Genomic DNA, 26288 nt, shown 5'->3' with positions numbered 1-26288 from the left:
AATCTATTATATTTACTCAGGTATAAGCATTTTTAGAGGATTTTTTTGTGTTTAAACTATCAAAGTAGGCAGTTCTAAGTGTTTTTAGAGGAGTTTAAGTATTTGCAGATTTTATATGGGGGGGTTACTGTATATGGGTTTTACTTATATGATTTAAAGCCACACAACAGTTTATTATATAAACTGTACATTATCAAAGTTAGATTTTATAATTACATATATTCATTACAACAGCTTGGAAGACTAGCACTTATCAGGATGTGGATATTAATGTCTACAACAAATAAGACATCTGTGACATGTGTTTTTATAGTTTTGCTTTTATAGACTGCTGGAAAGGCAGATTACAAATACTTGCATGAAGAGCTAAAGTATGTTTTGAAATATCATGAGCAAAAATTCATTATTGATCTATTAGTACCACACAAGGCACAATGTAGACTTTACTGAAGGTCTTTAGCAGTCTCCCTTCAGGACTGTAGCCATATTACTTTCTGCCTATTGCTTTGTGTGCAATCCTTTTGTTTTGCTCAACTTTCTTAGTGCTACCTTTCTCCAGTTTTCATGTAATTGAAAGACATAACCTTTGGGTGAGCATCGTGAGAGGGATTGGTCTTGTTAAATTACAATATACACTTTATTTTGTAATATAATGTAGTGTTACACTTTCCAAGCCCAGCTAGGCATTGCAGCATCACAAGTACTGCAGTCATATTGTTTAAGTAACATATTTCTTCTTCTTTTCAGCTTGGCGTAATATCATGGCATTATGTTGGCAAGGTCATTAAAAGTAAGTGTGACTGTGGCAGTATAACTTCCTGTGAATGCTCAGGTCTGTTTTGGGCATTTTTTCTTTTTGTACTGTATAATTGTGATAATTTTGCCATTATATCTCGATATTATTGTAGCTGGTTAGGTTTTGTTATTGCCATATGCATACAGTATAAATAAAGCACACTGGTAAAGCCCTGTTTTCTTTTGGAGTAAAATAAACCACTGCTCTGTGTGGCTTCGTTTTGTGGATGTCATTGTCATATATTTGCAGCAGTTGATCAGGTGCGTATGTCATTTTGAATGGAAAGGGGTCACTATTATTTGAGGTGAGACAGTGATGTATAGTTTCACTGCCTGATTCCTTATTACTGTATATAATTATGAAAGGATCACCATACATGCTCCAGTATTGATAGGTATTGTGGTACTGACTGAGGGTTATCAGAAGTTTGAAGTATCAGTAGCAGGTAATAACTTGCACTATTGATTCAGTAGACAATATTTAGTAAAACTTGATTACTTGTTATGAAGACTGCTGTTAATGTAGTGTATTGTTAATACAATATTGTAGGAATTTGAGATGGTACACTTTTTGCCATAGTGAAATATTTTTATTTCGTTAATCTTTAGCCTTATTGAGCAGTGTTAAGCAAGATGGAAAGTATCAACCCTTGAGACATTAGCCACTGTCCTAATGCACTGACTACAGTAGTTTCATTTTGCACACACATGGGGACAAGTGGTGAAAGAAGCTGGCCTAGGCTGCATGATAAGGATAAAAGCAGAGGTATTACTTTGTACACTGTTGCATGAAAAAGTATAAATGATTGTGTCTTGAGTTTTTGTTTATCGAGTTGGACTTGTAATGAGACCTTTTCACTATCCTGTCCTGTGAGCATTTGCTAAATTCCAATCAGGGCCAGCTCTTCATTCCCACCCACCCCCTTTTTTTATACGTGATTTTCTGGGCCTTCCCATTTGTCTGCATCTTGCCACTTCTTTGTCTAATACGTTTTGTGGCTTAAATGTCCAAACCATCTTGGTATTTTCCATCCTTTTATGATGTGGATTGAGGGAAGTAGGGCAGGGCTTTACAAAAGTACAAGAAAGACAACCTTTCTTCAAAATGTTGGAATTAAGGAAAAACAGAAACATGCGATAATTCAGCAGCTTAATGGCGTGAGAAAAAGTTCTGCACCACCAAGCAGCAATTGTGAAGTTTCTGATCACAACACAGTGTTGGAGGAAGTGGTTATTCAAAAGGGAAGGATTCTTTCAGCTCATAGTAACAAGTGGTCAAAATGAAGTCTAGAAGGGGGATTTCTGCATAGAGAAGACACTGTCAACGACATATGATGAATTTCTCAGTGCAGTTCTGTCAAGATTGAAAATGAGAACATGCTATAATGTTGGTTGATTAGAGTTATATAAAGCTGCAGCAACTTTGATGAAAGACAGACTTGTGAATCTAGAATAGATCCGTAATGTTTGTGTAAGATTAAACAGTTAAGGACACATGGAGCAGTGGTTAACATGCAATATTTTGACGATAGAAATGGTATCAAACAAAGAATCCGAAGAGAGCAAAAACGAAGGTAAAAATTGACACAGGCATTGAACTTTACTAAATGATCATTGTTCAGACATACAGTACTCAAGCTGAGAATTCATAGATCAGGAGAATAATTCCAAGAGAGGTGTCACTTTGAGTCATTCAGTAATGTACGTAGATTGAAAGATGAGATTGCAGATTCTAGAGGCATATCACTTGAAATCGGGAAGGGAAGTTTCGTTTTGATAATTTCGTGATGCTGGAAAATAACGCAACAGGACTAAGTCTTAGAATTAAAAATCTAGCAAAGATAATTCAAAAGTGTAAGAACTGATCATGATTATTCCCTAAACCCAAGACCAGGAATGTTACCAAGATCTGATGCCTAGCTGGTTTTCATGGAAGCAAACGTTGTGTACCAATTCCAGGAGACGATACAGTACCTGTAGTACTATATGGAGGGCAATAACTAGATTTGGACCACTGAAATTTGAGAGCAGAGTTGGTTAGAGAACTATTTTGGAATACAGCTGACTTTTTTTTGCAAGGAAAGCAAGCCCAAGATGCATTAATACTTATTGAATTTGAGGATGAAATAAAAAATTCCCAGAAATTAGTTTTGAAACGAATACAGTACTGTACAGAATTCATGGCATTTATTACAGCCTTATCTCTTAAATCACATAAGAACAAACTAAAACTCAAGGCAGACTAGAGGTACATTCATTATTATAAGGCACATTAGAGGTACATTGTTTATCACATTAGAGGTACATTCATTCTTACAAGGCACATTAGAGGCATTCGTTATGGCACTGAAAGAGTTCCACCTGTCTTGTCAAATCACAAAATGTTGGCTTGGCAGGAGGCAGAATATGATATACAATGTCTGTACAGATGTACATAAGCGTTCCTGGTGCCATAATTTTAAGTATTAAATTTAAAATCTGCAATGAGAATTATTACAAGTCATTCCAGATATATCAGAATATGAATGGATAATCTATAGCATAAGGTGCTGTAAGTCATGCAAATAATAACAATTATAAAAAACTTATGTATTTAATCATTTAATGCTGTTAATCACTTTAGATATCAAAAGTTTATTATTGATATATATGTACTTGTTAATCATGTATGTTGAATAACGATTAGCAGCTTGTTAAAAAAACTCTCTTGTATGTCATAAAAGTGTCAAATCAGAGCCATCATTAGGAAAATGGGAGTTAAAATAAGGAAATCAGCACAAATTTAACTTAGGCACTGACTGCTGAATATAGATGCAATTATTTTATTGCCTTTTAAGTCTATTGGTAAGTAAAATTTTTGTAGTTGACATTTGTAATTTGGAACCTCTGCCCAGATTAGCCAAATTTTTGGGTCATTTTCATTCAAACCAGGGTTTGCTGCTACACTCAACCCTTATTTTTTTATTCTATAATTTTTTTAGTATCCGATTCATCTGTATAGAAATCTTGCTAGGTTTGAATATGATGTAAAAGGGTTTACTTTGTTATTATCACCTGTCATTAATAATATAAGTAGGTGTCAGTTTTCATGAACTGACTAAGGAAGGGATAAAATGTAACTTTTCACAGGTACGAAATGCATTCTTTAATCATATAATACTGCTGTTGCACAGCAACTGTGGGATGTATTTAAATGTTTCCCCTTGAAACTTAATTTCTCTGTATGTCTAGTACAGGCAGTCCCAGCTCAACGGTGGCATCGGTTAATGGCATTTCGGTTTTACAGCACTTGGCTAACGATTTTGTTAACCAAATTTTCAGCACCACTAAGTGGTTATCCGGACCGGTAAGCATTTTATTGGCATCAGTAGGCAGTTGATAGGTGTCGGGAAGCGATTTTTGGTACCAGTAAGCGGTTTATTGGTACAGTGTCATAGTTGCTACTTATTGCCACAATTATTGTGATGTTCCAGTTAACAAGAAGTTTCAGTTATCGGCGCTCGGCCAGGAATGGAACTCCGTCGTTAACCGGGAACTACCTGTATACTACCACGGTTTACAGCAGGGGGGGTTCCGTTCCCAGTGGTGCGCCGTAATCCGAAAAACACCATAAACCGGAAAATTCATAATAATAATGGGAGTAAATGGCCCTTGTGGCGCCGTGAGCCAATCGCTGTAAAGTCGGGACGCCGTAACCCAGGGACTGCCTGTGCATATATATGAAAACTATACATACTGTATAATAAAGTACAATTGACTGTTTCCTATTTTTATTGTGAGGGCTGGACCTGCATGCCCCTTATATAACTTTCAGTCTGTTCTATCATGATGAAAAATGAGCACAATACAGGAACCCTTCTATTATTTGCACTACACATCCAAATTGCATAAAAAAGGGCATATCGACCAGGCTAGCCTAGGCTCTGCCACCTCAAAATCTTACTGTAACCCTGGCTAGCACATGGAAATGTACAATTGTATACAGTTCAAAGTTAAAAGAATTATTATTTCTTTTTAAAAGAAATGTATATAAAACACAAAACAACTACAAAACATGATACTTTACGAGCAAATTGTCAGTCTTGTTGAACATTGCACTGTGCTGAGAGCCCAGCCTACTGAAACTTACATTTTAACACTGTTCTTTACATTTTAAGGAGATTCTTTCAATTTTCAATGCATGTAAGCTTGCAAGAACTGTTAACTTTTAAGTTAATATTAAGTCATATGTAGTATCTTTTATAAAATTGCTCTTATGGCTGACATGATAATGTTATTCCATTACAATAAGTAAAGAAAATTATCTAAGACACAGGACACAGTTACCTTTACTCTTAATTGTTAACTCCAAACAAAGGATTCTGCACAGATGTTGTGGCCTTCTTGTACAAAGGATTCTCGCCCTGAAAAAGAAATATATGTATGATGAAATAATGGCTCTTGCTGAAAATGAATCCTAGTTAACAAATGAACTAGTGTGACAAGTTCATATTAAGTGGCATCCAGGAAATGTAACAATGATGTCAGTGGAATGACCATAGCAAGTCAAAAGTGGTCTCTAACTTCCAGACTATTTATTGGAAGGTACACAATGTTAAGGAAAGTTACAGTGCCTTATGGAAAATAGTTTGACATTATTCCCAACATGATAAAGCAAGCAATTCATGATTAGCTTTCCCAGTTTCAGTATCAAATCAGGATCAGAGCTTATATCACTAAGGCTTCAATCCTTTAAAAAAAAAAATTGGAATTTAAAATCTGTTCATAAATGAGCGGAGTTACAGGTATGTCGTTCTTGACAATCTAAACAGCTGGCAAAAATATCAACTAAATTAAAGATCCACTGATACTCACAGCACTCCATTTAGCATTCTGCTGGTCCAGAACGAATTTCTGGTACTCGCGCCTGTCGTGAATGCTAGCCGTGATCCTCCAGACAATAAGGGCAACTAGACCAATGAGGACGACAGTACAGAGAACACTAATAATGACACCTGGAATAATCAAGAGTTGTTTTGTACAATACAGAACATAAAATGGTTTTCTATAAACTCGATAGTCTGTGATTATTTTAATACGAATCTTGCATTCTTCGTCATGTTAAATTCATCAAAATTCCACATTTTAAATGGGACTTTTGAGTATCGCAACAATTGACTTCTCCGAGGCATTCTCGAGGGGAAAGCAGGATATATGCCCCCCCTCCCCCGGCACCCAACACCTTTGATAGTCCAGTTGACAAACATACCCCACATATTCACAGATGTTGAGCATTCCACATTCTCCTGAACAAGGACTTCGATTGTTCCATTATCATATCTTCGATACATGAAGAAAAACCTGCAGTCATTTTCATCATAGAATGAACAAAGTTGTTCGTCTCGGTCAGCTGAAAATATACAGTAAACAAAGTTCAACTGATTATACAATATGCCCTCAAAGAGTGACTAATCTACCATACTACTTATGTTTTAAAATTTTTATTCTATAGCTAAAGTGTGACAGCATTCCACAACGATGTATCAACTCTTCTTTCCTTGATGTGGAATGTGTATGCACGAAATATTTTTTAATTACACACAAGACTTGTAGATTTAGATTATTTCCTCATAAAATCAAATAACCAACAAAATGACTAATAGAGGTACGTACATGCAAAAATTCTGGCATCACTTGATGACAGCAAAATTTATATTTAGGTTAAACACAGACTCACATTTCCCTAGCCAAAACATGTATTGATAAGAGTAAGTGTTCAAGGGAGAGAGAAAGAGAAAACTCAGAAGAATATGGGGGTAAAGTGTTTGCCTCAAAGCCTAGCAGTTACATTGTGTACAACCAAATTATTCACTTCATTAATATGCATCTTATTTTCAAAGTTGCTACACCACTAAGGCAAACTTGTTCCTTATTCTAGAAATCTAGTGCTTAAAATACTAAATATTTATTAGTGTACCCATAACGTGAAAATGATAAGCTATATTAACAGTGATTGGACTTGAAAAAAAACTACAAATTCTATTTACAAAGCACTACAATCACCAGGTACTCAAAAAGTAATTTCAAGATGCCACACTGTTGAAATTGTATTTTGAAATATCACTTGAGTCTGGCATCTTTTTTCAACTTGTCTTCACATTAAAAATAAGAAATAAAAATACAGGAATACCTTTTAGTTCTGGTACTTTAGTAACATTGAAGAGAGTACAATTACTCTGGCAAGTCTCTGGAGAATATTCTCCAGTCTGGAAGGCTTGACACTGTACGCAAGGTTTGTAATCCACACATTTCCCTGAACAGTTCTGCAATGGCAAAAGTTGGTGAATGTCTTCACTATGCCAGAATCAATATTTCATAATCTTTCATTAATGTATAGGAATAACATTTCCTAGAAATATATAAATCTAAGAATAAAGTGAGGAAACAAGTAAGGTGAACATTATTCACTGGATTAAAGGTAAATCATTACCCTTGCATATTTAAGTTTGTTTTGAAAATAAAAAGCAAAAATTGCTTTCTCATATTTTCATTCAGTTGTGATGTGCAATGATTTATTTCATTACAACGATAGTTTAATTAAATAGCAAAATAAACTACAGTACTTATTCAGAAACATGTTAAAACAAATATTGTACTAATGTACAAATCATTATCTACATGAGCCTTGGTCTGCAAGTAAAATATAGCTACAAATGCTTAAAGAGTTCATTATGGAGATTACAAATGGAAGCACACTTTCCACTATGGAACAAAACACTGGCCAAGAATACAATCTTATGAATAGGGTCAGTTAATGGGGAATTTATGAAAGATTCAATGTACTTTACTGAATAAAGAATACTGGGTGAGGCCTAAAACATATGAGGGGCAAGATAAAAAGATCTAGCACAACAGCAAGGACGTGAATTTAATTAATGACTGACACACAAAGTAATCAAGGATCTTTTTTATGGAACAAGTGATTTACACTTCCTAAAAATATCAACTTTCACTTCACTGAAAAATAGATTATACCTCTCATTCAGGAAAACAAGTACAGTAGTACCTTAGCTTATCAAATGCTTTACGGGTCTGATCTTTTTGATGAGTAACAAAGACCCTAACAATATTATAGCCTACACTTGAATATCTTCTACTTATTTCTAAGCAAACAGCAATTCCACATAGTTCCCAATGTAAACTAACGTTTAGTGTACACTTTACAGTTCCTCACTGGGCAGGTGGGTTCTGTTCTCAGCTAGCACTGCTGGCCCTGCGTTCGAATCTCCGACCGGCCAATGAAGAATAAGAGGAATTTATTTCTGGTGATAGAAATTCATTTCTTGCTATAATGTGGTTCAGATTCCATGATAAGCTGTAGGTCCTGTTGCTAAGTAACCAGTTGGTTCTTAGCCACGTAAAATAAATCTAAACCTTTGGGCCAGCCCTAGGAGAGCTGTTAATCAGCTGAGTGGTCTGGTTAAACTAAGGTATACTTAACTTTTTGTACACTTTACATTCAATTTAAGATATTTATCAAAAAATTTATAACATCTAAAATGGCAGAATAGCAAAAGGTATTCATAATAATGGTGCTGACTAGTACTGAAGTCTATGAAGTTAAGGTGTTGCAGTAAAATAGGAGGAAATACACAAAACTCTTACCGGACAGTCGCCACAATATTTTCCACTATAGCCTGGGTTACAAATGCACTTGTTGCACTTACACTCCCCTTGGTCTGAGCAGACTTCATTTGACCCTAGAATGGAATGTAAAACTTAGGTCAAAGGTCAAGCACTAGGACCTGAGGTCATTCAGAGCTGAAAGGGAAACTCGAGAGTAAAAAGGTTTTAAAATTGTGGCAGGAGGAAAACCTCGCAGTTACACTATGAAACAATTGTTAGGAGAGGGTGGAAAGTAACATGGAAAAAAGAGAATATGAGAGGAGGTACAGTAAAATGAATGAAAGTGGTTGTAGCTATGGGCTGAAGGGATTCTGTTAAGAACTTTAGTAATGCCTACAGTGCTTCATCTGACCCTGAAAAATTTGTATTTTCTAATCATGTGGAACTTGTTAAAAGCAAAAATTATTAATACCTAAGTCTCATTACTTTCAACATATAATTGTTACCAACTGCTAGAGAAAGAGAAACACACATGGCTGTAATATTGTAGTATCCTTACTTTTTTGTTTTTCTGAAGCTAGATCTTGAGTCATTTCGTATTTTTCCTAAATTTTATATTATGAAACACTCCAGTACTCTAATGCTTTTTCACTTCCTTCACTGGTGTTGATATCTAAAAGTGCTGCTTGTATGGGTGATTGAAAAAAGAACATAGTTATAAATAGTAATTTGCTTTTTGCTTCCTTTTGTAGTTTTTATTTTTCTTGTAAATTTGAGCCTTTATCTAAATCAAGCCTGAATGAAAAATTATAAAAGAAAAAAAGAAGAGACTAACCTAGGAAAAATGTAGACATTCTTCATAAAAAAATAAATATAGCAAGCATTTAGAAAGAAAGGTGTCTTTCAAAGCTTGGAAGCAGAAGCAAAGAAATATTTTCTGAACTAAACAATCGGAAGATTACCGATCTTTCATAGAATAAGTTTACAAAACTTCAACTCGATGAAGAGCAGAGAGAAGGCAATGAGGACACTGTACAGAAGAGGTAATCGAGAGAAGTGGCCACGATGTGTTAATTGATGGGATAAATTGTCTTTATTTCAACTGTATCAAGAAAATAACCAAAGGCGTGATCTGCACATAATAACAAAATTCCACGGGGACCAGAAATGTCTACAATGAAGTTTGAGTGGTTGGGATAAAGTTAAGGAGTCGAGAAGGATCAAGTTTTTAGAAAGATTTAGCAATTTATGTGAAATCCCACAGACAAGCATAAAAGTATTCTGAATGGACTGTTTACCAACAAGAGTGAGGTAACCTGATGATTAGAAAATGGTGAATATGTGACATCAAGGTTCTTGAAGCTTTTTTATAGTTTTAGGTCTTTAGTCTTGTCTCCTGGATCCTGAATCATTTGGGTACTTTCTGTCTTGATAATTTATTTGAAAGCACCTACTGTAAGCAATTCCAGTCATGATAATTTATATATGATGTTATGTCATGGCATTGTAAGACGTACATGGTTTTACATTCATTAAAATTTTAACACTAAAATTTTATACATCATATTACTGTATATTCAAACTGCCTCCTGCGTATTGTTGACTATGACAGTTAAGAAATACGTGTGCCTTGCAAATACTAAAAACATTGAAAATTAAAGCCAGAAAATTGTATGAAAAAGATCTGCAAAGTTGATCGCAAGACGAATTACTCATGTTTCTATCATTTCAGACACTAAGAAATACTGTAATAAGAGATGGAAATAATGCTTCTTGTGAAGTTCCTTACATCTACAAACCATCATCCATCTGGGAGGTATGACTTCTGTAAAATATATCTAGACTGCTGAGACTGAATTATAAAAGATCACATGAACACTGCAATAGAGTAACCTCCATGTTTTGATGATTTCATAAGTTTTGTATGCTAATCCCACGTACTTCCTCTCAACAATTTTTAAAATATTTAATTTTCTTGTCTGGATTTAAATTACTGTAATATTTTTAAAACGAAAACTATACCCCTAGGATCATCAAGCAGATATACAAACCTGGTTCTATGCAACCATCCTCACTGTCTTCACAGCCACAGTTATATCCTGTCCATCCTTCAGAGCAATTGCATTTGTTGCAAACACATTCTCCGTGACCTGAACACAACTTTCCTGATGTTGCGGGGCACTGGTAATTAGTGCACTCACAATACGTCCCACTGATTTTCTGGAAAATAAAAATAAAAGGTATACATATGAAAGCCTGCCAAATTTCTATCTTGAGAATTTTACAGTTCTAGTACATTATGAACATCAAAACTATAAGATTCTTCAGACTGGGATATGGCTGAAATTAAATGACCTGATTACTTCCATCGTCTATATATGTGGAATTAAAAAACGACCAAGCAACAAGTGAGAATAAGAATTGGTGAGATGTAAATTTGAATGTATACATCGATGGTCAGGCTGGATGGTGACGTACGAAGGCAAGACGTTGGTCAATCAACAGAGAGGATGAGGAACTCCTGTTGTCACCGTGATCCTCTGGGGGTGTCAAGTGGTTTCTGAAGATATTTTAGATGGTATGATAGATAATTCTTCACACTGTACATTGATTGAGGGTTTACCTTTCTAGATAGAAGGGGCCTCTAGGTTACAGAGGGTCCATTGCTCCTGCTTATAATCCAAGGTTTCCGTGCATGCTACTGGTAGCTTTCTATGAAGACAAAGGCTATGTCTATGGTGGTAGTACCTCTGAGCTTCAGATACCCAACCTGATCTAAAACATACCAGAGTGATTCTTGCAACATATACACTGGGATGACCTGGACTCAACTAATGAGGAGGTTAGCCTGTCATCTTCAAGATGTTGTCATTGACAGGTACTGCTGCAATCAACTTGGCTTCCATCTTTCTTGAGAACCACTAGTAGCAGACACAGATATATTGGACTACAAGAGAGCCATGGATGTCTCTGCAACCCAGAGGCTCTTAATATCAAGGGAGGAAATGATTAATCTATGTATGAGGAATTAGTTATTTTACCAGCTTTAAAACATCTTCATAACACATCAGACACCCCAGAGGATCACTGCAGTGACAGCGAACCCTCACCCTCCCTACAAGTTGATCAGTGCCTCACTTCTTTGTGTCATCAACAAGCCTTACCATCAATTTATCCATTAAGCTTTACATATCCACTATTCAGAAAACTACACACTGAAACCATACAACAACATACTGTCTAAGGTTTTCAGTCATTATTTACTAAGTGGTAACTGTTTCCTGTTCTTTCGTAGGTGGCAGTAGTGTACATTATCAGCCAATTTTGACTTGTCAAGACCCTTAATAACAATTTTTAGAATAAATAAAATGCAAACATTTAAAACTAACATCTCATATGTAAGGTAATGAAGATACAGGGAAGCTGATCTGTCAACAGTATCAACTACATCACATAATACATATGTATTACAGTTGTCTGGGAGTTTTGTCAGGGCAGACCATGTTTGCATATGACACCGGGGTTAGGCTTGGATTCCGAGGTAGGCTAGGCTATGCCAGCCTGTTCTCTAGCCCCAGACCCACAGTTTACATGTATTGTACTGCATTCCCTTGGACCTATCTTTATGGTTAATTGAGAAGTTACTGCATTAAGAAAAAGTGGTAAATTTTGAGCTATTTTATAAAAATTTTGATTTAGTACGAAATCATAGTCTCAAAAACATTTTTAAATGCCCCCCAAGCACTGAAATTTTCCCTCACCCAAATAGCATAGATTTTGCTTTCCAGAGTGAGAACTGAATCAGACCATTTACAAGGGAAAGCTCAGAGTGAACAATATAAAGTACAATCACAAAAGAATCATGAACATTACCTTTTCTGGAGAATCCCCCTTGTCACACTGACATACTCCACAGACACAGGTACCTCTGTTGCTGCAAATCAGTGATGTATCAGGCCCGATGCAAGTCTCTTCAGAAGTGCCATTTCTTCCATCAGCGAAGTCTTCGCACAAACAATCGACGCCCTTGTACCCTTGGTCACAGTCGCAAATTCCGCACTTGTACGTGCCATGGTAAGAACACTGTTGTGCTTTTTCAATGTAACCCTGGAAGTAATGTTTAAATGTGCAGTGCGCTTTTAATGTTTTTAAAAAAAATGCCACTCACCATATGCCTTACTTAGAATTCATGTATGACAATTAAGTGAAAGATAAAAGTTGGCGTCGAAGTACAAAATTTTCCCCTCTATAGCCTGATTACATTGAAATTACATTTTATATAATTAATTTTCAATACTTTACTTTCTATACTCAAAGCATTGAAAGCACTGATCCTCTACAGTCATAATATTTTTCCAAATAAATGATCAATAAATACACTATGGCCTTAATGGCATGGTTTTACGGAATCATCCTTACCTTGTCGCCAGCCTCACTACACTTACATCTGCAGGCCATTGTCAAGTCAACGTCAACAGTTTCTTGTCGTCCACCCAAGTGAATCTTGATCGTCTGCTGGAAATCTTCCTCTTTTTCTGGGCACTCTTCAAGCTAGAATGAATTCAAAGTTTCTTTTGAATCGAATAACATAAAAGATCGAGATTACAACAGAGCGCTTCAAACTAATGAAAGCATTCCCACAAACTAGGGATACAGTAAGTGGATTGAAACAATCTACGTTATCTTCCTGAGAATTCAAAGAAATGAAATCCTTGAAGTAAATGTTTGTCAACATCAAAATCCAAAGCACAGAAGCAAGGATATAATGACATATAATCCCTTTTAAATGCTGGTTTGTTTTTAGTCCAAGGAAATTTAAAAATTAAAACTAAATGACAACAAAAATTAATTTAAACAATACTTAAGTTCATAGTCTGATGATAACAAACAAAAAAACTGCTGCTGTCATCATAAGCCTACCAGAGATAGTTACTAAACTACAAATAAAATATAAATCAAAGAAACTATTCAAAGATATGATAATATAAAAGTAAAACAGCTCATGAGATACATGGTTAGATTTTTCTTTCTTTGTGCTATAAGACAAATACAATGCATAGTACTTTCAAAAACACTCGAGAAGGATCTTCATTTTTAACCGACAAAAATTAAACTATGTGGCTCAGTGCTTATTCTTACCTTAAATTCCAAGATGAACTCTACCTCATTCCCAGGGACAAGACCAGTGCAACTTGACCTCTGCATCATGACCTCACTATTACATTTGGAAAAATATTTTATTTTCACAGGACCTTTCACATTTGCCTCCAGTTTAACAGTGCTTATGATATCCTGCAGGAAAGTACAGCCAAAATGACATTTTCATTAAAATTTCAAAATACAGTACTTTAAACTGTATTTGGAATAGTTGTGTATGGTTAAAGAAACACTGTCCTCAAACCTAGACCCACTGCTGCAGCTAGTAAGGTAAAATGACTGTTTACAAGTTCAGAGCCCTATCAACTTCCTTAGCCTTCAAAAGGAATATTGAAATTTCACCCATTTTTAATGCAGTATACTTGGAGATACTATGCAACCAAGTTCAAACTTCTTACTTTATTCTCAGGGTGTACAACTACTTATTAATCCATGAAATTACTTTTGGACATGCCAGTTCCAAGTCTTCCACTGGATCTACTAAATCCTCACAGATGATGGGACACTACTTATCAGTTTCCCACCTAAATTATTACAGTATTGCAAGTCTGGCTTTTATGTAATTGATAAGTTCATAGTGATGCAAATCAAAATTCTATAAACAAATATACATTCATAAAAACCCATTTATCATACACTTAGTGGCCCCCTCCCATCCCTGCTAGGTCACATCTATTCTATGCAAAACAACAAAGATGATAGTTACAGTTACTACCTACAGATGGGTTGAAGGTGTACAAAATGAACAGTCGTTCTGAGTTTTCTTAAAGACATTAGAATACACGGGTCTTTGAATATCCAGACCTTGAATGAGGGCTCTATATGACTGATGGGTTTGTATGAAAAAATCTTTTTAATGTTTAAAAATTCTGAGTTTCAGATTTAGGTGTACAAAGAAGTATTGCTGACACTAATATTAAAACAGAAATAAATTAGACAATTACATAAACCTAAAATGTTGACGGTCAAGTTGTTGAAAATAAGAAATTATATAAAACTTCAGTTAATATACATAAAATAATATACAGTAAGGTCTTTTGATTATAAGGTACAGTATATATCTTGTGTACAGCACATATGTGCTTCCTTTCAATTACAGCTGCAGTTATACATATGTATGCTGATGCAGATCTGAAATATACCAAGTTCAACTCTTCCTACCATTTCGTTATCAATATACATGATTATTAAACTAAAATACTAATATATAAGTATATAAATATTATTCCACAGCATACAAGCAACATTCAGCGACTACAAAACAAAACAAAACAAAACCACGATTTACCAACCTCAACTTTTCCCGTAACAAGACGCACTATATTAGAAGAATCCTGTTCTAAAATGCCAGAAGAGGCCCCAGAAATGTGCTCCGCTAGTTTGACATAGAGAGGTTCCTGATCCTGAGTTATGGCAAAAATTAAACTAATGCCATTTTGATTTGCCACGTCATTTATCTGTAATAAAATGTTATTATGTTTATGAATGTTGAATGCAGGTTTGTCCATAAACTGTTTCTTATTTTAGCAACTAATATTAATGTGACAGAGACCAAGAAGTCCCCAACCTTTTTCAAGATGAACATCAAAACATTTTCTGGGTATTCATGAAAGCAACACCGTAACACTCGGAATTATAATGCAGTCCAGTTTGTAAGACTTGTTTTAAAAGCTATAAATGCTTTTGATAAGTTTAATGTACAGGTTATGAGCAACTAATTCCAATGAGCATTAACAAATCCCACCTTTCCAACAGACATAAAGTTCTGCAATTGTATAACTTTAATCATTTTTAATGGCTAATTCTATTTTGCTTAATTCTGCTCTGAAAACAGAAGGATTTTAGACAAGGAAAATTGGTATGTTTAGTTGAGTAATATGGCTACAAAACTCATGCCTGACAAAGATTTAGATCCTTCAGTATATAATGCATACTGCAAACCTTTATGTCTTAGATGACCTGGGGTATATGTATAGTTTTCAGTAAAAATTTCAAGCTTGTACAGGTTCATATCTTATGCACAGAAAGGTAGTCAATGATTGTTTATAAATATATCTCCATGGTAAACAATTTTTTTGTTGGCGAATCACTTGTTTGTATTGTAACTTCACTGTGCACCATTACTAAGTCATGACCAAGATTTAAGAGGTGGTTCACCTATTTCAACTTGGAGGGAAGAGTCTGGGGAAGATTTACAAGCTCCAGTGCATATTCTGAGTCCCTTACATTATGAGTTTGACCTAGACTTCTAGATCTGCATCTGAGGCTGAACTGTTTAGCTGACATCCATCGTCTATACTAGGCATAACAGCTGCTTTGTACAGTGATGTCATAATTGGTCTGTCAGCTTCCCAATTTGTGTGAGACAATTTCTTCACCAAATTTAATGCATTTTTGCATCTGGCTTTATTAATTTCAGAATACATTAACATGTGCAGGCACCCAACAAAAATTAATTATAATTCTCCTCTCATGCTGACCAAAATGTATAACATGGCCAAGAAAGCTAAGGTTATTCCAACTGCCTTTTTACTGAACTGTATACCATGAAATCACCTAAAAAATAATCCCTATGCTTTAGAGGCTAAACATCCAAAATCCTGGTGATTCAGCATATGTGAAAACTACCCAGGAAAATTAAAAGATTTTAAATCTTCTGTATCTTATACAAGATATGCAGTTTACACACTTAGTCACCTGTAATTAAAGAAATAACAGTTAAAGACTATACTAAGAGCATTGGAGCACTAAAATGTGTCTGATTGTGTATTTATAATCTGCTTTTTCAGCTGATAAAAGATGAAGCAGTTTACAGCTCGCTCAGTCCAACTAGGACTCACAAAACACTGGTGCTCATGTGCACAATTCTGAGCACTGCAAAAGATCACTGCCAGACAACAAGAGAGTATAGTGATGACCATAAAAAACATGTTGAGAATCACTGTTATAAACATGGATACACGAGGGACTTCTAAAGCTTTCAAGAAATAGCTCCCAATCCATCATTTTACAAAGCCTCTACATTTATACCTTTTGAATACATCAAGCCAAATGTTCTTCCTTATGTACATAAATGTTCCTCTCGTACTACAGGTAAAAAAATAAGGAAAGTTAAATAATTTTCTCTATCATATAAGCAAGGTGGAAAATGAAACCATTATTGTTTCAATAAGAACTGACAGTTATAAAATAATTCTGTGGAAATTTGCAAAATAACAACCTACCTGTGCAACAGAAGGATAATCCAAATCCCTTGAACGAGTGTAGGTGCCATTACTATCAAGGTGGCAGGTCATGTCATTAGGTGTTAAAATTCCAGCAAGCTTGAGAAAAAATGAAGACACGAAGTTAACAAAAAATCTACAGTAGTTTACTGAAGATACATCAATGTAGTTAAGTCAATACTAAACAACAGACATACTACAAGAAATTAGGAAACTTATGAACTAGAAACCTGAAATGGAGGAAGTTTTGGATTTATTAGAATTTTTAATAATGAATAATCATAAGACAACACAGATGACCTCATTATTCAAACATCCTGGGTACTTTGTTAAATTTTTAACACATATATGTGTAACACATACTGTACTATTTAATAATGATCTCATTATTCAAACATCTTAGTTACTTTGTTATATTTTCAATACAAGTAGAACACTAATACTACGTGTCATTCAAATTTGAATACACAGACACCAAATTTTCTAAAATGATGAATATAAAGTCCGTACATTCCTTACTTTTCAGACCATTGTTCAGTATGTATGGGTAGGGACCATGTCTCAGGGATAGACCTAAAAATGACTGCGATGCAGTAACTTAGGACTGGACGATAACGAACGCCACGCACTCACCCTTCCATCTCCTGCATAATGGAAACCAGCATCAGTAGAGAGAACAATGACACGTGCCGACTGTTCCCTCCAGTCGATCTCTTTCTGGCAGACCATCGCTTGCATCAGGGCGTCAAAGCCGCCTTCGGGGAAGTCTTTGTTTGTAGCTATAGGCGCCTCCTTCACTTTGCCCTATGTTAGGCAGGGGAAAAAGCTAGCTTATCAGGTGCATCATAAGGTATGTTTTGCAAAATTTATCCCAGTTACGAATAAATTAACTGTAGAGCCAGTTTAGTGGGGTGTTATAGATCGCTAATGGTACAAATATCAAACTCCTCTGTTAGATCAAAATTCTTGTTACCATTTTGGATATTAAACATTATCTACATACAAAGGCAAATATGCATTAAAATTTACTGAAGAATTGCACATTTTCTTTCAGAAAATATATATTTAGACATTAATTGAAATCTGTTACTTACACAACAACGAAAGCAGTCTATCGAAAATTTACAACAAAAACCTCATACCAGATAATGGTTATTAAACTAGGATGACCTAGAAATTGACTAGACGCAATATTCATATCTCACTCTTCTGCCAATAGGTCTATCACTTCTACTGCTAAGTACCTCTACATGAATTGTAGCCCTACAGTTTTTCAGACTTATTTCCTTTCCTTTTGCTCACCATTTGATCACGTTACTATCATTTCCCTCTGATTTCCTAATTTTATGTCATCATCTTTTAAATTTCACTTTTGGAAGAAAGTTAACAATGCTCTTTAACAACATAGTGATTTTTAGTGTACCCAGCATCAGGAATAAGACTAATAAAATAAAACTCACTCACTTCAAATTCTGCAATGTTATGAGTCAGAGGTAAGGAATTTATGAACCCATACGGAGGGCTGCAGATATCACAGCTTGGTTGTTTCCTGAAAAGAAAATATTAAAGAAATGAAAATTCTGAGAATGCCGAATCTAAAAGATTTTGCTCTAAAATAAGTAAACATGCCCAGTGAATCACTGACTCCTGTTCAGATATTTCTTCCCCAAAACCTGAGTCTTGATATGAAGGAGTTCTTGTTCCCCACTGTAAAAATCTTGTAACAAGTATTTTATTTTATTTTTTTATCAAACAGTCTGTGCTGATATTATATTTGTTGTACAGTACTTAGTTAGTCTAGGTGTGCTATCCAAAATCAAACGGCAGACAGCAATGCATCACTGACTCATACCAATGGCCTTATTCATCAGACTTGGGATCCCCACAACTTCAGCTCCTAGGAACTAAATACACACAGACTGAAGCAATGTAAATTGCCTAGGATGACACTATAGAACTACTAACCCAAGCTAGTCTATTCATGCTAGATGCCATATCAAGTCCACATCAAAAATTCATGGTTCCTGTCAATGGTTGTGGTTCTAAGCTGATCCTGTTTTTGCTAGTTTGATTAAATCAATTCTAACTTTCTGTGCTCAATTAATTGCATTACATATTATTATGTTAAAAGTCTAATGGGACCAGCAAGGTATCAGGTATAGGTATAAAATTAAAACGGGGTCTTTTGAAATTTGTCACATCACCTTGGGGAGATCAATAAAAGTGTGAAAACAAAATACCAACACATTACATAAAAGTAGTCTGTCTAAGAGTTAGGGAATGTTATTTTAGATTTTGTTCTGAATGCAGCAGACTGCAATCTGTATCAGAGAAGTGCTATACTGTAGTGTAATTTCATAAAGTTTAATTGCACTTTGTGTTTTTGGATCAAAAAAAGAAAGCTATTGCATATTTGCCAGTGTTACAGAACCTTTGATACAAATTCCAGGCGTCCTTCTCCGATTCATTCATTCATCTTTTCGTACAGTGCGGATACATTTCTGATAAAGGTATCCTTACCCAAAAGGTACTGTAGACACGTAGGGCAAGACCATCTTATCGACAAACACACCAAAACCTAAACGGAAATTGGTTGTAACATTCTTGATGCCCTCGGCAAGATCATTTCCCAATCCGGAGAGCATAGTCTTGTCATCGCTCATTGACTTGGATCCATCCATCAAGTAATAGAGGTCGACAGGATAGTTCTGGACGTGTCTGTATTTTATTGTTAAGTTGTAAGGCTCCCCTGTTGGGAAAAGAGAAGTAAAATTGTTTTTTTTTTAGAACGAGAAAATTACGACCACATGTAGCATAGCTTAATTCATCACAATTCTATCATGCCATCAACTCAACCACATGACTTCATAACATTGTAAGTCTTGCTATATTATTGCCATTCTTCTCATTATTATTATTATTATTATTATTATTATTATTGTTGTTGTCGTAAGATTTAACTATACTAATGAGCTAAAAAATCTTCAGGTTATGTTGTCAGAGCTGGTCCATAAGGTTTGTTCATGTTATTGAAAAAAAACTACTGCTGTTATAGACTGGTGCAACCCATCAAGGAAATATTTTCACCAGCCCCAAAAGAAACTGAACGAGATCCAATAACAGAGCAGGAAGCTTTTCTTGGATAATTTAGTGCAGAGTGAAAGCTAACTCAAGGAAGGAGTTATACTAAGGAACTTCTTTATGAAGTAAGAGAAGAAAAATGATCAGTAGGAGATGAGGAAATCATATTCATAAAGCAACAGTTAAGAGTGTTGACACTGAAATTCAAAAAATCAATGGAGTTTCACTCACACTCTTAACAGTCATGCATCAGTAAGTAATGGCAAAAGGAATTCACTGCTTGTAGACAAGTTATCATTACTGTTAGCTGAGCAAGAGGGAATTTTAAAACTACAGTCACTGAAATTCTTATTTATCAAAACAAATTTGACAGTATACAAGCACAGAACTATTTACAACATTTATAGTGAAAAAATACAATGTGGCTGAAATGAGAGATTTGGGCACTTCAGATTTGAAGACTAAAAACTGAAGAGTTCTGTGGAAAATTTCAAGAAGTCTAAAGAGGCAGAAGAAAGAACTCTCTAAAATTGTTTGAGAAAATACTCTTGCCATTAACACTTTACAAGAACCACTGACTCAATGACCAGTCTTTTGACAAACTACTGTCACAATATCATTCGTCAGTCATGACAAAAATACCAGATTCAGAAGTAAAATATAAAATTACATCGAATGATCTTCAGTCACCAAGCTCACAGCACCAAAACACTGGTTATGTCAGAGCCACCATTCTGGCTAAATGGTAGGAATGAATGAAAGACTCATAAAATTTTGGCTACAAAGACAAACGCTGCAGCACTTTCAGCCTTCAGCTCTCCAGACAGTGATACAAAGGATCCAGAAATTGAGATGAAGTACCAGGATCTAAAGTTGAAACTGGAAGGCAACCTCACATTTGCACAAAGAAATACTGGAAGAGACTGGACAACAAGCTGGAAGAGAGGATGCGACTATAGACCAAAAAGATGCTTCAAATATCCTTTTGAGACCTAAAGAGTATCACATAAGATGCAGTATGAGCAATAATCCATCTAAGGGGAGCAAAGTGAGAGATGTAATGTGAGACTATTATACCATGGTGCCTTACCTCAGGAACAAAGGCAGTACAGAACACCAGAATCTCCTGTTTAATGCCAGGTGGTGGCAAATAGCCTGCTGTAATATCAACACTGCTGGGGAGCAATGTTTTACTTATAATTATACAGTGTGCCATAGCTACTGATGCTGTGAGTTTTCTGCACAGGGTTCATCAAAATTCAACGGTAAAAAGTACTTTACAGATAAGTCAGGGAACACAGTTTTTTTTTGGGAGGCATAACTGGCTCCAAAAATCATACCAGGTCTGAGTTGCAGCTTTAATATCTGTGGTTTCATTTGAATTATGTGCGCTGTGTCATCGGAGAAATCTTCGTCTTCCACAGCATCATAAAAATTCTCGTACTCTATTACGTTTTCTTGTCCGCAGCTCTCCTTCCATTCCCTGGCTTCAGAATGTAAATTGCTGATGCATCTATTCGTACCATCAGTAATGTTCTGCAAGAAAAAATTACGTTAGTTAAATAAAAGCTACACAAATTTAAAGGCACTCACACTGCAAGTACGCATTAAAGCATTTTCTCAAGGAATTATAATTATTCTTTGTGCCTCAGACTATTTGGTTACGGAGTTGAATACAAGTACCTTTTATTATCTTACGGGTTCTCTGTGTAATTTTTTTAAACTGTCCATACTGCAACATGTTGTGTTGGCTTTTAATTTAGTTTTGGTGAAGATAACTCTCATACCCTCTTCAGTTTTGACAATACTTACAGCTTTCATGCACCACATACAAGAAGGTGCTTGGATGCAGCTGTCACAATCTGTGTATTTGCAATTAGGGATGCTGGTAGCAGAAGTCAAAACTACTATCAGAATTAACCTCACAGCAATGCAGTGCAGTCTCATGGTGTCTGCCAAAAAAAAAAAAAAATACAATAATTAATAAACAGGAAAGAACAGCAACATGAGAGGTGTTTAAGAAAATTATAAAACATTCATAACTGCAAAAAGGGAAATTCTAACTACTGTAAAAGGTGATTTAAAGTGTGATTTGCCACGAGCGTGTAAACAGATTTCAAGGAGAAATATTCCCCACCTCTGTTCCTTAACTGAGTACTGTCTCTAGAGAAGCATTATCTTGCCAATTGTGCAGGACGATCAGCTTGGAAGGTAGCATATTATCACAAAATTCCAAAAAGTATATTTTGTCTATTCCCCTTTCTTAAGAAACTGACATCTACTGACTACTAACCTGTATCTGGCCAACCAGCAGGACTACGGATGTTGGCTGCTGTATGAAAAAAATAGAAAGAAAAGATCACTCTGTCTCTATGACCTGCCCCTGCTGGCTGAACTAATCTGCCAAAACATTTTGATGGCCTGGAGTACTGAACCACCCACTTGTGCAACTACCTTGCTAACCTGTCAAGGGCGAGGAACTGTCCCCACATGCTTGCTGACATATGCACATATGATACTGCATTAGTATTGTCGCTTGCCACCATGATCTTGGAACACTTGCAGACCTAGAAGTGCTCCACCTGTTTTGAAAAGGAGCCCCCTGTCATCTAACCACCAAGCACCAGAGGGGCTTTGCTAGGGTTAAGTACTATGAATCGAGTTACGTTAGGTTAGGTTCACTCAGGATGTGTCCCTGGCCTCCACAGCAACCACATTCATCACCCACAAACAGCAGTTTCCTACTGTGGTCCCTCATTATTGCTAGAAATGGGTGGTGAGTGATGGGTTTGCCATGCATTTATTATTAAATGCAAAATAAAATACTATAATTTACAATAATCACTCAGTATTAGGTATACATAGTACAAATAATTTTACAGTAAGGTTCAACAGTGGATTTGGTCATTACGTTAGGCTACATCAATACAGCACCTGTGTCCACAATATGTATACTGTCAAAAATGTTAATAGGCTCTATGAAGCAGTCAAAAGTGACTCAAGATGCCTAGTCCCAATCCACGGATGTTAGGTACCATGACTGCAAGCATCCAGATGTAAGGACCATGGTATACCTTCAATTTGTATACCAGTGAGAGGATGTCCCCTGGTAGACTACTCCATGTCTGAATTAAAAATAATTTCCCAAAGACTAATGTTATAAAAAAAAAATGGTAACACTTGACTCTACACCATTATCGTGTATTGGAATTGAAGATGTAATTTGAACATTTATTGTTAGTTTTATTTGCAAATGACCATACCAACCACACAAATGCCTGCACTAGGGTAAGGCCTTGGTACCTAAAGGTAGGTTAGCTTAGGTATGATTGGTAGGTCATTTGCTAAAAAACATTCCAAACATTAAAATATGGGAAAATTATATTTTCAAGTCCAAAATGCAACATTTGCTTAAGGTAAATACAAATAAATAAATAGGGGAATATGGGTAAACACAGCAATTTTATTACATAGGCCTACGCCTACAAATAACATAACTTGGGTGCTTCAGGCTTAACCTTAATTATATCAAACACACATTTTCCCATTTAACTCAAGTTATATTGATATGAATAAAAAAATACAATTTCAAAATATATACTTATTTTCAATAGAGATTAACGGTCAAAAGGATCCAGGAAACAACTGCTAATAGGCCTAATGGGTGTAACTTATAAATCAATATTTACCAATGCTAACGAAGACATGCACTTTTTGGAACTGAGAGTTTAAAAGCAGACTGACATTGCTACGTGAATATAGGGATTCCATCTGGCAAAGGCCCGAACAAGAAATATTTAATTATTGGTGACATAACCTGAAACACAGTTTGAAACTCACAAGGACATTGAAGGCGTAAATTGTAATCATGTTCCATAGATAGCATTGACCCTGAATAGAAAACCCTGGGTCTAGTTGGAGTTGTGCCACATTGCCCTTTCAAATTTCACTCTCTAAAGCCCTTCTAAAATTCTACTAGAACAGTTCTTGGTCTGTTTGGAGTAAGTGCTGAATGTATGTATCATGTAGCATCTAACAAGTGCTTGTGACTGCAGGTAGTCATTATACAAGATGATATAAATGTGTTGTTCATGAAACTTTCAGTGACAGCCTCTTACTGTGGTTGTGTATGAAATGTATGAAAGTTTATGACTATATGCTTTTCAAAGATGAACACCTTTAGTGATTTATGCAATATAAATGAAAGCATTTCCAGTTTTTTAGGGAGTAGTCATAGCTCCACTTGTGATTTAAAATGTGGTAATCATGGATCTCTCAGTGACAGGCCTGTTAAGCACTTGTGTATGAAATGTATTAAAGTTTTATGAGTGTATCAGTGTTTAACATGTCCAGTGGGTTATAAGACATAAGTGAAACTTTTTATTGGGGGTAGCAGGTTACTGTAAGGAAGAGGGGTCTAACATACTTCGTTGTCTGGAGTCAGGTACTAAATACATTGCGTATATTTTATAACAATTTTGTTTGACAAATACATAATTCTATGGTCATAATATATATATATATATATATATATATATCATATACCTTAATTGATAAGTACCATAACTAGACATTTCCATTCGTTCATTGACCTGAATAATATATTCATAGGCGACATCCTTCATTGGTCAAAAAATCAGTTTGAATGCTTCAACAAATTATTTACCTGCATATATATGAATGATTATGAAATGAAACACACTTATAATAAAAAATAAGAGGCCATTACAAATTATTTGATAGCTAAATATTTTCGTTTTATTTGAATGGGTGTGGTAATATGCCATAATACTGGAAAATGTGAAAAAATAAATAATTCCCTCTGAACAAGGCTACATCTTAGAGAGCTGGTCTTCCCTAGAAAGGTGCCCGGAACACCAATGACGCTCCTGTGACTTTGATTATTTTACAATGCAAAATCACACATATAGATGGAGAACGTCTGTTACCTTAAAAGTGCGCATTTACGACATAAAAATTCATATTTTTTCACTTTTGCTTGTTTTAATATCCGGTCTTATAATCTTTATTCTTCCAGACATAACATTCAGCGGAAGTGGATGTTCTGAAGCTCGACTCTGTGGCAATGTCGTTAAAAGAAATCAATACTGAGCAAATGATGTACCTTATGTACCAACTTCTTACCCTAAATGTTGATATATTAACATTCCTAAACAGAGAAAAATAATCTAGGTACACGGAAGAGATTAGGGAGCTCGACATTTCATTAACTAAAGGGCAAATATTGATCCTCGCACAGAATTTATAGCTGCTGTACTCTAAACAGACATTACAATACTGTAAAGTTTTCTGGATTGAAGCGTATCAGATATCTCCCTTCATTCATATTATCTCCTTAATTTAATTGTGTCTCCTTGTCTGAATATAGAATTTAGGCCAAAGGCCAAGCACTTGGACCTATGAGGTCATTCAGCGCCGAAACGGAAATTGACAGTAAATGGTTTGAAAGGTGTAACAGGAGAAAACCTCGTAGTTGCACTGTGAATCAATGGTTAGGAAAGGCTGGGAAGTAAGATGGAAGAAAGAGAGTATGAAAGGAGGTTCAGTAAAAGGAACGAAAAGGGATGCAAAGAACCTTAAGTACTGCCTACAGTGTGTCTCCTCGTCAGTGTACAGGTTATGCCATTTGTGTGAAATCAGTCTAATACATGATTTTGAATAAAGAAGTGTTTGCAGACATGATTGGTGAATAATGATCTAACAATTAACTTCCTATATGGTGCATCAACGGCTTGATTTACATGCACACAATAAGCAACGATGCTCAGTAGAGCCATATAAAAAAAAAAATCAACCACTTTGCTCAGTCAGAGCATAAGGTTTCTGGCCTGTGGTTTAGTCTTGTAGCAAGCACTGTAGGGTCAATCTGCTTTCACGCTGCTTACATTACAGCAGATACCGTCAACATTTTCATTTCATTACGGAACGTTGCCTACGTAGCGATTTCTCCTCAAAACTTTTATATTTACGATTCTGGAAAACTTTCCACCAAACATCAGTCTATGACATAACGGCACTTGCTTGACTGTACGGTACTAAAGACATCAAAAAGATGAACCTATCTTTATTATGTATAAAAAAAACAAATTCGAACTAGACAACGCAACAAACAAACAAAATGTAGACAAACTTAGCTTTCGGCAAAAAAAGAAAAACAGTTTCACCGACCTGATCAGATGTGTCAACAACGCCCAGAGGCTTCCTGTGTCACAGTGTATTGAGAAATTTCTTTACATGTTATCTTATCTCATTCCCTTCTTATCGAATCTTTATCATTCAGTACCACTTCGTACTGATTATTCAGAAAATACCGAGTCAGAGAGAGAGAGAGAGAGAGAGAGAGAGTTGCATGGTTTATTCAGGAAATCGAGCTTTCGATATTCACGTGGAGTGTATTTGAGGAGT

At 35.6% G+C, this 26288-nt stretch overlaps 2 protein-coding genes across 4 annotated transcripts in view; one reads left to right on the top strand and one right to left on the bottom strand.

Moving 5' to 3' along the window:
- Positions 1-4555, top strand: part of eIF6 (eukaryotic translation initiation factor 6) — an 11665-nt gene extending 7110 nt beyond the window's left edge. Inside the window, exon 6 of the mRNA XM_067091127.1 lies at positions 748-4555. Within this exon, the coding sequence (XP_066947228.1) occupies positions 748-757 (10 nt within the window). The 3' untranslated portion in view covers positions 758-4555. The remainder of the gene's footprint in view (positions 1-747) is intronic.
- LOC136831171 (integrin beta-PS-like) lies at positions 4549-26288 on the bottom strand. 3 transcript variants are annotated; one of them, XM_067091126.1, is made up of 18 exons: positions 26052-26097; positions 22156-22194; positions 21675-21814; positions 21203-21398; positions 19302-19530; positions 18246-18330; positions 17415-17585; positions 16782-16880; positions 14850-15014; positions 13540-13692; positions 12820-12951; positions 12274-12507; positions 10452-10620; positions 8440-8534; positions 6965-7097; positions 6044-6184; positions 5650-5789; positions 4549-5198 (listed from the first exon to the last, which is right to left on the bottom strand). In XM_067091126.1, the coding sequence occupies exons 3-18, from the start codon at positions 21807-21809 to the stop codon at positions 5130-5132; spliced, it is 2346 nt and encodes a 781-aa protein (XP_066947227.1). In that variant the 5' UTR covers positions 21810-21814; positions 22156-22194; positions 26052-26097; the 3' UTR covers positions 4549-5129. The 3 variants fall into 3 exon arrangements, with proteins under 3 accessions (XP_066947227.1, XP_066947226.1, XP_066947225.1); XM_067091125.1 differs by lacking the exon at positions 22156-22194 and having other exon boundaries at positions 26052-26288; XM_067091124.1 differs by lacking the exons at positions 22156-22194; positions 26052-26097 and adding an exon at positions 23703-23930.

This window comes from Macrobrachium rosenbergii, chromosome 48 (genome assembly GCF_040412425.1).
Source record: "Macrobrachium rosenbergii isolate ZJJX-2024 chromosome 48, ASM4041242v1, whole genome shotgun sequence".
Classification (NCBI taxonomy): Eukaryota; Metazoa; Arthropoda; class Malacostraca; order Decapoda; family Palaemonidae; genus Macrobrachium; species Macrobrachium rosenbergii.
Note: the sequence above shows the minus strand (reverse complement) of the source record. Positions and strands in the feature narration are given on the sequence as shown.

Coding starts and splice junctions, on each gene's coding strand:
- LOC136831171 (XM_067091124.1), bottom strand. CDS start 23,748: ATGCTATCTATGGAACATGATTACAATTTACGCCTTCAATGTCCTT. Junction 21,399..21,674: donor GTATGTGGTGCATGAAAGCT/GTAAGTATTGTC, acceptor TTTTTCTTGCAG/AACATTACTGATGGTACGAA. Junction 7,098..8,439: donor AATATTGTGGCGACTGTCCG/GTAAGAGTTTTG, acceptor TTGCCATTGCAG/AACTGTTCAGGGAAATGTGT.